This window comes from Etheostoma spectabile, chromosome 13 (genome assembly GCF_008692095.1).
Source record: "Etheostoma spectabile isolate EspeVRDwgs_2016 chromosome 13, UIUC_Espe_1.0, whole genome shotgun sequence".
NCBI lineage: Eukaryota > Metazoa > Chordata > Actinopteri > Perciformes > Percidae > Etheostoma > Etheostoma spectabile.
The window spans coordinates 22528236-22539639 of NC_045745.1; the positions used below are offsets into that span (position 1 = coordinate 22528236).

The 11404-nt window shown below is 39.8% G+C and overlaps 3 protein-coding genes across 5 annotated transcripts in view; 1 reads left to right on the top strand and 2 right to left on the bottom strand.

The window, feature by feature from the left end:
* alg5 (ALG5 dolichyl-phosphate beta-glucosyltransferase) overlaps positions 1 to 3389 on the bottom strand; it is a 4694-nt gene extending 1305 nt beyond the window's left edge. Inside the window, exons 1-8 of the mRNA XM_032534719.1 lie at positions 3043 to 3389; positions 2138 to 2306; positions 1632 to 1678; positions 1302 to 1370; positions 1098 to 1190; positions 878 to 991; positions 730 to 789; positions 497 to 648 (exon numbers count right to left, since the gene is read on the bottom strand). Of these exons, the coding sequence (XP_032390610.1) occupies positions 497 to 648; positions 730 to 789; positions 878 to 991; positions 1098 to 1190; positions 1302 to 1370; positions 1632 to 1678; positions 2138 to 2306; positions 3043 to 3105 (767 nt within the window). The 5' untranslated portion in view covers positions 3106 to 3389. The remainder of the gene's footprint in view (positions 1 to 496; positions 649 to 729; positions 790 to 877; positions 992 to 1097; positions 1191 to 1301; positions 1371 to 1631; positions 1679 to 2137; positions 2307 to 3042) is intronic.
* Positions 3390 to 3965: 576 nt separating this feature from the next.
* On the top strand, positions 3966 to 6977 carry exosc8 (exosome component 8). Its single transcript, XM_032533717.1, has 11 exons — positions 3966 to 4063; positions 4503 to 4539; positions 4678 to 4741; positions 4844 to 4917; positions 5011 to 5056; positions 5169 to 5274; positions 5401 to 5446; positions 5522 to 5618; positions 5698 to 5818; positions 5923 to 6029; positions 6762 to 6977. Exons 1-11 carry the CDS (start codon positions 4047 to 4049, stop codon positions 6878 to 6880), a joined length of 834 nt encoding a protein of 277 aa, XP_032389608.1. The 5' UTR covers positions 3966 to 4046; the 3' UTR covers positions 6881 to 6977.
* Positions 6978 to 7691: 714 nt separating this feature from the next.
* supt20 (SPT20 homolog, SAGA complex component) overlaps positions 7692 to 11404 on the bottom strand; it is a 12571-nt gene continuing 8858 nt past the window's right edge. For 2 of the 3 annotated variants that reach the window (XM_032533714.1, XM_032533715.1), the window contains 3 exons: positions 10190 to 10280; positions 9381 to 9469; positions 7692 to 7936 (listed from right to left, as the gene is read on the bottom strand). In XM_032533714.1, coding sequence (XP_032389605.1) covers positions 7790 to 7936; positions 9381 to 9469; positions 10190 to 10280 — 327 coding nt within the window. In that variant the 3' untranslated portion in view covers positions 7692 to 7789. The remainder of the gene's footprint in view (positions 7937 to 9380; positions 9470 to 10189; positions 10281 to 11404) is intronic. The other variant, XM_032533716.1, reaches the window with a different exon arrangement.

Genomic DNA, 11404 nt, shown 5'->3' on the forward strand with positions numbered 1-11404 from the left:
CACCTAGCTGCTAGCATGGCACACCCTCATACTACATGCTACAAGCTAGCAGTACTTACTGCGCATGTGCGACTCCCAACGAAAATAGTACAGAAGTAAGATGCCTCACTCTGTAGCTAAAACACTGCTCAACACACAGGGTGAAAAGTGGAGCAGCAGCAATGTGCAGTGCAACAAAAATATGGTGTTTTCTGAAAATTCAACCACGTAAACCTATTCTGGTACAACCGTTAAACACAATTTTGATCCTGAAATTGAGCACTTTAAATCAGACAATATTATAAACACTACAGTCATGTTATTTCTTTTAACATAATACTTGCTTGAGGTATTGCAAAGTAAGTGGCACTTATTGGTAGTGAACCCCATTGTTTCCAAAGATCCAGCACAAATGGCTCAACAGGTTAACACAAAGGCAGGTGACAGCTGTTGTTGCATTACTACACTAATAAGTCATTATTAATAAAAGTGTGCATGGTGCAGTGCGAGTCCTTACCATCGCTCTACGTGGAGAGAAGAGAAGGTCTTGAGCGCAGCCTCACGCGTGAAAAGCTTGAAGCCGCACTGTGTGTCCTTGATCCCTCTCACGCACAAGAACCACACCAGGAAGTGAAAGCCATACATAAGGAATGTACGAAACACCGATCGCTGTGGCAGATACACAACAGTGGTTATTTATTGGACGGATACAAACTACAATACTACAAAAAAAGGCAAACGGACAATTACCTGAGCTACTGAGTCTTGCTCTAGGTGAGCCCTGGAACCACAGGAAATTGCCATGTTCTCCTAAACGTACAGGCAGGCATTTTAGGATCCCACCTTCTCTTTAGACATGTATGTGAGAAGGAACAACAAAAAAATGAACCCAACACACCGGTTTAGGGTTGAGGTTGTTAAGCCCAGCCTCCACTTTCTCAAGGTCAGAAAACTTTGTGGCTCCGTCAGCATCCGCCATCAGAATGACTTTCCCTCTGGAGCTCAGAGTACCCTTTAAGTTAAACAACATTACACAGTTAAAAAATCATCAAAACGTCAAACACACACTGTTGCTTTTGTGCTACAGATGTACTGTAGTTTAATATCTATAGTCTCACCATCCGCACAGCTCCTCCTTTCCCCCTGTTCTTCACCAGCGTCAGGACCCGCACTTTATCAGCACCATACTTCCTACTGTACCGCAAAGCAACCTAGCAGGACATCACAACGGATAAAACAAATCTCTATTGGTATCACTTTGAAATGTTTGGCTAAACAAAAGTGAGCTGAGTAAAAACAGAACTCTTGGTACATATTATCACCTCTGTGGTTTTGTCTTTGCTGCCATCGTCAACCACAATGATCTCGTAGGTAAAAGAAGGATGCTGTTTCTGCAGTAAGGAAATAACATGAGGGACTTATTTCACAAAAGGCGCTTTTTAAGTTGAATGATGCCACCTACTGGCCAATTTGAGAATAACAGAATCAGCCATTAGAGCTTTCTTTCAAGAGGATAAAACTGATTCTCATTCTCATTTCATCATTGATGAAATAATCTTCACTCTTTTAATTGTGTCTTTTTTTAATCAAACTACAATGAGGTTATGATAAACATTTAGTTTAACATTGCCCACATGAGGCTGAGCACTTACCTGTCTGCTTTCCAAGTACTCTGTAGCTTCATCCAACATCACAGGCACTGTAATGACAAACATGTACACGCAAATTTGCTACTATAATCTACTGCAGGTACACAGTAACATCAAGCCTGAGAAAACAGGATCATGGGATTTAAACTGCACCTACCTTACTAATTGTTGGTGCACATATCATCATTAAACACAGAGTCAACTGTGCATTTATTGGCTTTAAGCAAGAGGAATTTTGAAACGGCAAATAAATATAAGGACCCTAAAACACAGACTTGTAATGTGCCCTATCTTAATTATCTTAATCTTAATCTTATATTTTGTCAATGTGCAGTGTATTGCATAGCTATTTCCCAGTTGGCTTAATATTAGTTTTTACAGTCTGCTGTGTCTGTATTAAAGCAAAGCTGAACAGTGAAGGGACATCTACAGGTCAAATGTCCCTCACTGCACAAGTTACTGTGCAAAAGGTTCCTGACAGAAACCTGGGTGTAACCACTATCACTCACTTCGGAGTTCCTCGTTGTAGGCCGGGATCACCACAGAGAGCTCCTTGGAATGGGGATCATGCAGGCTGGGGAAAAGCTCCTTCTCTCCTGCCGCAGTGAGGAAGTACTTCTCCTTGTCGTGGCGTGTGAGGTTCACCATCCCGGCAGTGACGTGTGCTATTATGAGCACCTGAAGAGGGAGAAATATGAGAACAGCACTCCTTACTCTTCTTGACAGGTAGTTTTTTTAAACATTAGTTTAACAAAATGAATGGATGAGAGCTATGTGAATGTATTTGATATTTTAGAACATGTCCTATTTGTATTATGTGTAAAACCTTTGATAACTAAATCTGCACATCAGAACTTCCATTGAAGTCTGTAATGTTACAGACTTATGTCTTTTTGTTACACGCTATTTACAGTTTGTTTTACCTAATTTCATTTTTAATTGTTGTCTTAGCATGTCATGTGGGATTGAAATGTGGGATTACTTTTGTGTGTGTTATAAGCTACATGTTGTTGTAGTAGCGAGTCAAATAAAATGTTTGTCTTTTTCCCCATTTAGTTATTTATGCTGGGTTTTACTACTTCAGAGAATTTTGTTTTGCACATTTAAGTGGACTAACGTTACTCTTGCTGCTGCTTTGGGGCATTCAAGTCATACTCAGACTTTCTTAGGATTGACAACTTAATTTTAGTGTTTATTAATCAAACGTATAAAGAATATAAAGTATCTTAAAATAATGATAAGGTGCAGGAAATATACAGCTCAAGGACTTCTTACATGGAAAAAGCACACAGATGGAAATCCACACTATTACTGATACTATCTATCAGTGGGTGCTACAGCTTTTGCTTCACATAAAACAAGGTACATCAGATCTATACCAACACAATATTAACTCGATAATATAACTACTTACCACAATAAAACCTAGAGCTGCCAATGCGACCAAGACTTGAACGATTTCACAGAGGAAATCCATTTTCCATAAGTTAGCCTGCAGCCACTTCCAGACCACCGGTCAAAGTGGACAGCTAGCTAAAAAGCTAGCTTGCTTTGCTTCGTGTCTTGTAGCCGGTAACGTTACTCTAACTTCTCAGGATACAGAAGCAAGAACATAAGCGTACGAAATTGTTTTAAAGGTGGAACCACTAAATAAGAGCCTTTATATTTCCATTACTCTGTGGGCTGTTCAGTGAACTCCACTTCCAATCACAACTTAACACAGCGGCGACGCGGAAGTGACAGCGTACGGTTTGGGTTTTCTCATTCTCGACACATCATCAATTCGAGAATCAGCGTTGTGACACACACACACAAACACACACTGACACACAGTGGACAGGAGTGGGAACGACTGCAATAAATTGATACAAAATAATAGTTTTGAGTCAACTTTAGTCTATGCAGGTGTAAGTATACACATGTGTATTTTATCAAATTAATTCAAGAGTTACAGATGTTTCTCTTGTGTTCATCAATCAGATCCACAACATCACATGTCACACGTACGCTGCTTTATCCAAATTATTTTCCAATACCTGAGATAATATGCAGTTTTACTAGCACTATATTAATGATCCAAATAGATTATACAAGCAGATATTTTGACATTGTTGTGCTAATAGAAAATCCATCATTCAGTGAGTTATGAAGAAACAACAAACACATTTTTGACTGTTATGAACCACAGTTATTTAACATGATAAAGCTTGTAAACATCTTTGGAAATAATACAAAAACGTGTGCTGGTAAATAAATAAGAAACCAACATAAAAGAGCCGTGTCTGTTGAAATTGGAAAATTGAGTTACATTAGATTGCAACATCCATCCGTGACGTCGTCGCATTTGATCGCCCGTGTGCTCCTTCCTACCGGCTCCCGTAGTACGTACACGGAACCCACGTGGGTAATCAAAACATCATGGCGGCTGGTTTCAAGTAAGATTAATTAGACTCTAACTGTTACACCTGAAAGTAACACGTTTTATGTATTTTATTCTCAAGTTTGATTAAATTATCAATAGCGCCAGATCAGATCTGATCATTAATGGCTCTTTGGCAAAATAGGTGCATTTCATTCAGACCAGCGTTGTGTCAATTATTCTGCTGATTAGTGCTGCAGTTAATACATAAAGTGTAATTATAGATCTGACTGCTAAATAGTTAGCTAATACACGACAGAAGCCGTAACTAACCAATTTAAAGAGGCATTTCAAACTGTTAACTGTTATTGATCTGTTCACACGAGTGTATCCGTCATAACCGAATTCAGATTAACAGGCGAATAAGCATATTTATCACTATGGATATCATTTAGGGTTTGTCTCCGTAAGCCAATATCATCTTACTTTTTCTTCCCTTAATTGTACATTTCCAGGATTGCTGAGCCTCTGGAGTATCACAGGAGCTTTCTGGTCAGTGATGAAAACACAAAACAATTCAGCCCATAATACATAGACCCAAATAAAACTGCTGAGTGATAGTTATGATTTCCTATTTAATATCAATATCACTGTCAGCAGTCATAAAAGATTCAAATGTTCCCTTTTCAGAAAGAAAACTGTCGACCGGATGGACGGGAGCTGTCAGAATTCAGAACCACAACACTAAACATAGGTAAGACACAGCGTTGACTCTTCTCTACAGTATACATTTTGTATTTGTGTTTTTTTTTTAGTCTACATTGATGCGTTTCCGATGTCTGACTGCTCTGTTCAGGGTCCATAACCACAGCCGATGGCTCCGCCCTGGTGAAGGTTGGAAACACAACAGTCATCTGTGGGATCAAAGCGGTAGATGATTATGAAATATAAAACTTTTATTTCAGTTCATGTGGGCCAGATGACTCAAATGTTCACGGATTTCCTGTGCTACTTCATCTGCAGGAGCTGACAAACCCTACAGGGGAGGCACCTGGTAAAGGTTACATCGGTAAGCACAGTACAAAGGTGTCAAGTATTGATTTAAGGCAAGGTACAGTTAAGGTGATCCAAATAAAAAGTCAAACACGTACTGACTGCAGTGCTCTTTTTATCCTTCTTAGTGCCCAATGTGGACCTGCCGCCGCTGTGTTCCTCCCGGTTTCGGCCGGGTCCCCCGGCAGAGCAGGCACAGACTGCCAGCCAGTTCATCGCTGATGTAATCGAAAGGTGTGACATACTTTAATACACTTTAGCTTTCATTTCACAGGACCATTAGGTGTCTGCTAACTATTTGATCAATGCCTGCTACTGCTTTTACTAACCTAAGTTTTTTTCTTAATGTGTGTGTTGCAGCTCTGAGGTGATACAAACGCAGGACTTGTGCATTGAAAGAGGAAAGGTAAATTCATGCACATACGCTGGTGCTGTTAGACTGTTTGCACATTGGTCCTGATTCTGCTGATTCTGGTTGTAGCTCTGCTGGGTGCTCTACTGTGACATCATGTGTCTCGACTACGATGGGAACGTGTTGGATGCTTGTATCATTGCCCTGCTGGCTGCCCTGAAAAACAGTATGTGCTGTAAACAAAATTGGCTGGTTTTGTAAGATGATTTTTATTAGTGTAGTAACAGTTTCCCTGCTCCCCACAGCGCAGCTCCCAGAGGTCACTATCAGCACAGAGACTAGTAAACCAGAAGTGAATTTAGAAAAGAAACATGGGCTGCAAATTCACAAACATCCAGTTGGTGCCTCTTTTTGTGTCTTCGATGAGTAAGTGAATAACCTTAAGTTTGTTTAGCTCAGATAAAAAACTGTATTATGTGTTCACGGGTGTAATGTACATCTTTTGTAATCCTGGCCTGCTCTCTGTGCAGCTCCATACTGATTGTAGACCCGACAGCTGAGGAGGAGAGTCTGTCGACCGCTCACCTCACTGTAGTGACAGACGATGAAGATCGACTCTGCGTTGTACACAAACCAGGTCAGAAACAGTAAATGATTCCCTTCTCCCTTTGCAAATTATACTGTGTGAATCCGATTTCTTATTGACTACACAAAGGGAAGAACTCAGCAGGAACTCTCCATTGTTAACAAAAACATGCAGGGTTTAAGAAGCTGATCTGCCCTACAATTTTTTGTTTTAAGAATACGAATGTAAGAATTCAGTTTCTACAAGTCCAGTTCACCGTGGGATTTATTATGCACTTTAGTAGTATTTAGTTTTAGACTCAGAACATTGTGGAATGAAAAAGGCTAAGTAGTGGACACTACAGGTTAAGATGGTTAAGTAAAGCTGCTATTTTATTTATTCTCCACTTAAAATAATCAGAACAAATTTAAAAATACTAAATGTATTAAACTTTTAAAGACTAGATCATAACTACCGCCTCTCTCTTGCTGGTTGCCTTTTCTGTAGATTCATTTGAAGCAAATGGCACATAAATATCACACGCCAAACATTCAGTGTCAAGCATCTTTTTTCACTTTCAGGTTTTTAGTTGTTTAAACCATTTTATCGTTTCAGTGGAATAGAACTGACATTTGACCTGAACTGACAGTTTAGAATCAGTGTTGGCATGGTAAATTTATCTCGTTTGATTGTTAGTTCATGGAGAGCGAGACAAAATCTACCTATACTGCTCCAATGTTAAGTTATCTCACAAGAATGAGGACTGCATTCCGTTGCTTCTAATAATCTTTCCCTCTGGTTCAGGTGGGACGTCACTGTCGGGAGAAAAGCTGCAGGAGTGTATCAGCAGAGCAACCGCACGACAGAGAGAAATCCAGAAACTAATTGACAAAGTCATACACAGTGTAAAGACCGCACAATAAAGAGCCTCAGACAACGCTTTTTATCTAAAAGCTGTATTTTCCACTGTCAATATATATTCTTTTTTTATAACAATAAAACTGCTGACCAAGACTGTTTAAAAAATTATTTCTCAGTGTCCAGAAATGTCACTCTTACACACACACAAACACACACACTCTCTCTCTCTCTCACACACACACAGAGTTGATGTCTCGTAAGAATACGCTCATGGCTCCTTAACTAATTAAAAGGAAATGCCTTTTCAAAATGTGCTGTACAAAAGCAGGTAAACCGTCTTGCATGTTCATCTTGAGTCCTCGGTTGAGCCCTGGGCCTGGATGGCTAACAGAAGAAAGATTTCCAACAGACAGAGGTAGAGAGCTGTCTCCAGGCAATACTCCAAGATCAGATTTGCATTTTCACATGTAATGGTTATATGGAGGATTTGGTGTCAATAAGCTCACTGGGATCCGTGCTTAAAGGGCAGTTTCTACCGGGGTCCACCAAGCAGAGGCAGGAGGATCAGGCAGGCTCATGAGGGATCCTCTGAGAATGTGCATTCATAATCCTTTCAGTCCCAGGGCCCCCATAGAGGGAAGTCTTCCTGAAGAGACAATGTGTTATTTTGAAAGCCTGCCACCTAAGAGAACCATCTTATTCTGTTTCATCTCAAAAATATCACTAAGGTTCTTTAAGTGTAGGGCTCCCTGTTCTTAAAAAAACATTCTCCATGGCAGACACAGTTTTGGTTCTCCAAAACCTCTGGCAACCATTACATACACATTTGTCAGCTAGAAAAAGACACAGAAAGGAAGAAAAAAATCATTTTTCGTCTGCAGTCTCCACAGTGAGGCAGACAAAGAGCACAGTATGGATCATTCATGTCCTTGTGTAGCTGGGGGAAGGTTGTTTTTAGTGTGATTTTAGTCTCATGACTTAGGGAGGGGCTGTGGCGTGCTCCTCTTCCTCTTACTTCTTGGTTGGTTGGCGGTATGTTGCCGTGGTGCTCCCCCCTGAGGAGCTGCTGCTCCCATAGCCATTTGCTGCTGCTGCATTTGGTGCTGCAAGAATTGCAACTGTACCAGTGCAGAAGAAAGATGAAAAACATCAGAGGAGATTTCAGTATGTTACTACAAGCAATGTAATGCATATTTCCATCAGTGGATCTAAGAGATGTGTAAGCATGGTTAAAAAACATTCACTGGCACTAGTGTTGAGCAGACTCCCTCAAATGATGTCTAAGATTAACATCAGATGATTTGTGACAGATAATATCTAAGTGGCGTAGGTTAGTGAAGCTGAACTGAAGCCTGGTTCGACATACAAGAGAAGTGTGCGGAGAAATACAGAAGAGTGGTTAATGGGTTGCAGAGGGGAGGGAGAAGAAGGAGGAGATACAGATTTGGGGTGTGTTGGGGAGTGAGGCAGGATACAGTCAAGCAGCACCAGTGGCGTTCTGGAGACACAAATTATTGCCTATGGTCCTGGCAAAAAACAGACATGCAGCTTAGCACCTGTACTTTCTGCTCGGAGTAAGTCAGCAACTTCAACTGGGCAAAAAAATCATAATCTTTAAACACCTTACGGTTCATGCGTACAGCGTAAAAGTTTATCATCTCTAATCTGTCATGATGCAGCCAGCAACATTTCAACAGTGTACACCCAGTAACAATACTACAGATCCTTTCGCTAAAAGCTTTGTAAGAACATGCCTCCGAATTCGACACACTGTTAGTTGCTGCCATTGAAAGTGCCCCAAGCACTGGTGTGTAGATTGCTGGAAGTACTGAGCCTGCAGTGATCTTAGTCAAACAACATAATAACCAAACATACAACACAAGATGGGAAGAATGGTGTGGGTCTACTACAGAGAAATCTTGATGAGATTCAGACCTGGGTTACTTCTGTTTCTCCTACAACTTCTCGTGAGAGGTAACAACAACAAAAAAAGCATAAGAATATATTCTCAGTTATTGATTGAGATTTTCTTTTTCATACTGTGTATAAATAGAAAAGTTAAGAAAAGAGTAAATATTAAGAATACAATAGGGGTACGTCCATCTTACATGGTTGGTTATACCATACAAACCATGTTTTCAAATGTTCAATGCAGGAATTCAGCTTCCTATGGGTCATACATGTCATTTTATTTTGTGACACACAGTACACAAATGTTTGTAAATTGTTTCTTATTAACTTTACAATCACAGAATGATGTGTTTTGATTTGTCAGCGTGTGTTGTTTACTTGTTTTTTTATTTTATTTAAATCAGTTAACATTTTACCCAGGTCTGATAAAAAATAATAAACTTGTGTAATGAAGGTTAAGAAATTCTTGTTTTTTTAGACTTTAATGGAGAGCAAAGTGAACTGGCCAAATTCCCTGAGAGTTTACAGTGTAGCACACATAACATACACCTGCTTGCTGCATAAAGGCATGCAGAGTTGGCTGATAAATCTAGTGTCTGTGTTCTTACAAACATGTATATGTGTATATAGATGTTAAAGTTGCTGTATTACTTGGATCTGTGGCTGGTGCTGCTGCTGAAGCCTTGGAGAAGGCAGTGGGGGCCCAGACCCGTCCAGCCCACAGCCCAACTGGGACAGCACTAAGGGTGGAGGAGGGAGAGAGGGAACCCCAGTGGGAAGGATGTGGTGGCAAGAGGGAGAGAAGCAGAAGAAGGAATGGAGTAAAGTTTGAAGAGAGAAAATGCACATACAGACAAACGGGGGACGAGTTTAAGGGAGAGGAGGGTGTTTTGCGGTTTCAGTGATGCATCACCACACACAAGGAAAGAAATACAATTAATGAAAGAGAGAACAAAAAGAGGGAGCATTGCAAAGAGGCCAACAGCAAAGGCACATTACAGTGTGCAAGGACATTTTAAAGTGGATTATGGGCAAATAGCATGAATAGGGTGAGCCGGAAAAGTGTGAGTGAGCAGGACAAGTTAAGAAGGAGAACAGGAAGACAGTACAGGAGGGAAAGAAATAAGGGTGGGGGCAAAAAAAAAAAAAACAGAGGAAAAAAAAGAGAATGTAGCAGAGAAGAAGGGGAAATTGAGTCTCTCCTGTCAGTTGTTACATGCTCCACTGAGAGGAACAATAGATAACCTCAGTAAAATGATCATGTTTAGTTACATGAGTCCTAATGTACAATAATTACATTCATGTATACATTAGTATTTTTTTCTTATTAGTACCAGTCAGTGGCATGGTGTCTATTTGTTTTTAAACAGGTTAATGGACTGAACAAAGATACTGTTTTAGAGTGATTTGTGTGTTTTAATGTGTATTTGTGTGTCTCTTTGTGTGTATGTGGGTCATACCTGCTCCTTGAGGAGACATGAAGCCTCCGACTCCCAGGTTGATCACCGCTGTTTGCTGGTTTCCTAAACTTTGTTCTGACCCCTGGTCCCCCTGCAAAAAACAATCAAAGGTAGCACCGTTAGGTTATCACACACAATTTCAACCCAGACCTGTTCACTGCCAAGACTACAAAGACTTTAAAGTAATATGTAAAGTGCCTCACCACATTATTTAACACTTGCATTAAAACTGTATTTTTATAGGACTTCTTAAAAGAAAGTTACGGAATCTACAAAAAAAGCAAACTTAAGGCACTTGTGCAAGTTATAAAATGATCTAATTTAAAGGAAGTTCTAAAAATGTTATGATAGAAAGCTTAAAAATGTAACTTCCACATTGCTTTTGCTCGTATATCAGGTTTCTTTTTCCTATTATACAGCTTAGGCACACTCCTAAACATTTTTGTAATGCAAGTTAGTAAAAGCAGAAGACAAATAACACTATCAAATCAAAGTTTTAAAAGATGATACTGATTTTGTTTATCACAAGGGCCAAAATCTACCAGTTATTCGGTGGTTATGAGGTGTTTTGACAGTAGTTACTGATATATTCAAGAAAATGCTGTAGAAGAATCTGTACCACCTCAGCACTGATGGATTCTGGGCTCCTATTATTCCTTGGAGATCTAGCTGTCATGAGGTCATTCCACAGAATTTCCATTGTGACTAAAGCCCGGCATAGCTGGGTCATTCGAGCAACTTCAAATTCTTGTTCTTAAGTCATATTTGTGAAAACACTTTGGTAATTTTCCTGTTGGACCATACATCACTGCTCCATTGATTTATGAGGAGTAGCATCCTTTTGGACTTTTGGCCACACCAGCCTTGTCCAGTCTCTAATGACTAGTCCTTGGCTCATTTATCACCTCCCTAATCAAGTTAGTTTGACCAGTTTTGTTGACAAACAGGTAAACAGAGTCTTGGTAAGGACATATTTTTTGATTTATCTGTGAAATCAACTTAACACTCTGTGGGACACTTCATAGCTAAGTTTCTATTTTGACATGCTATTGTGTTACACCCAGTTTAGATATGTGCAAAACTGGACACTTTAAATCTTTCTAACATAAACTATATTAAACTCAAATGTATCAATACCAGATTCAACACAATTTGCAAAATTGCATTGTTGCAATTAATTTGGTTATTTTTAGTGTGTGTGTGTGTGTGTGTGTG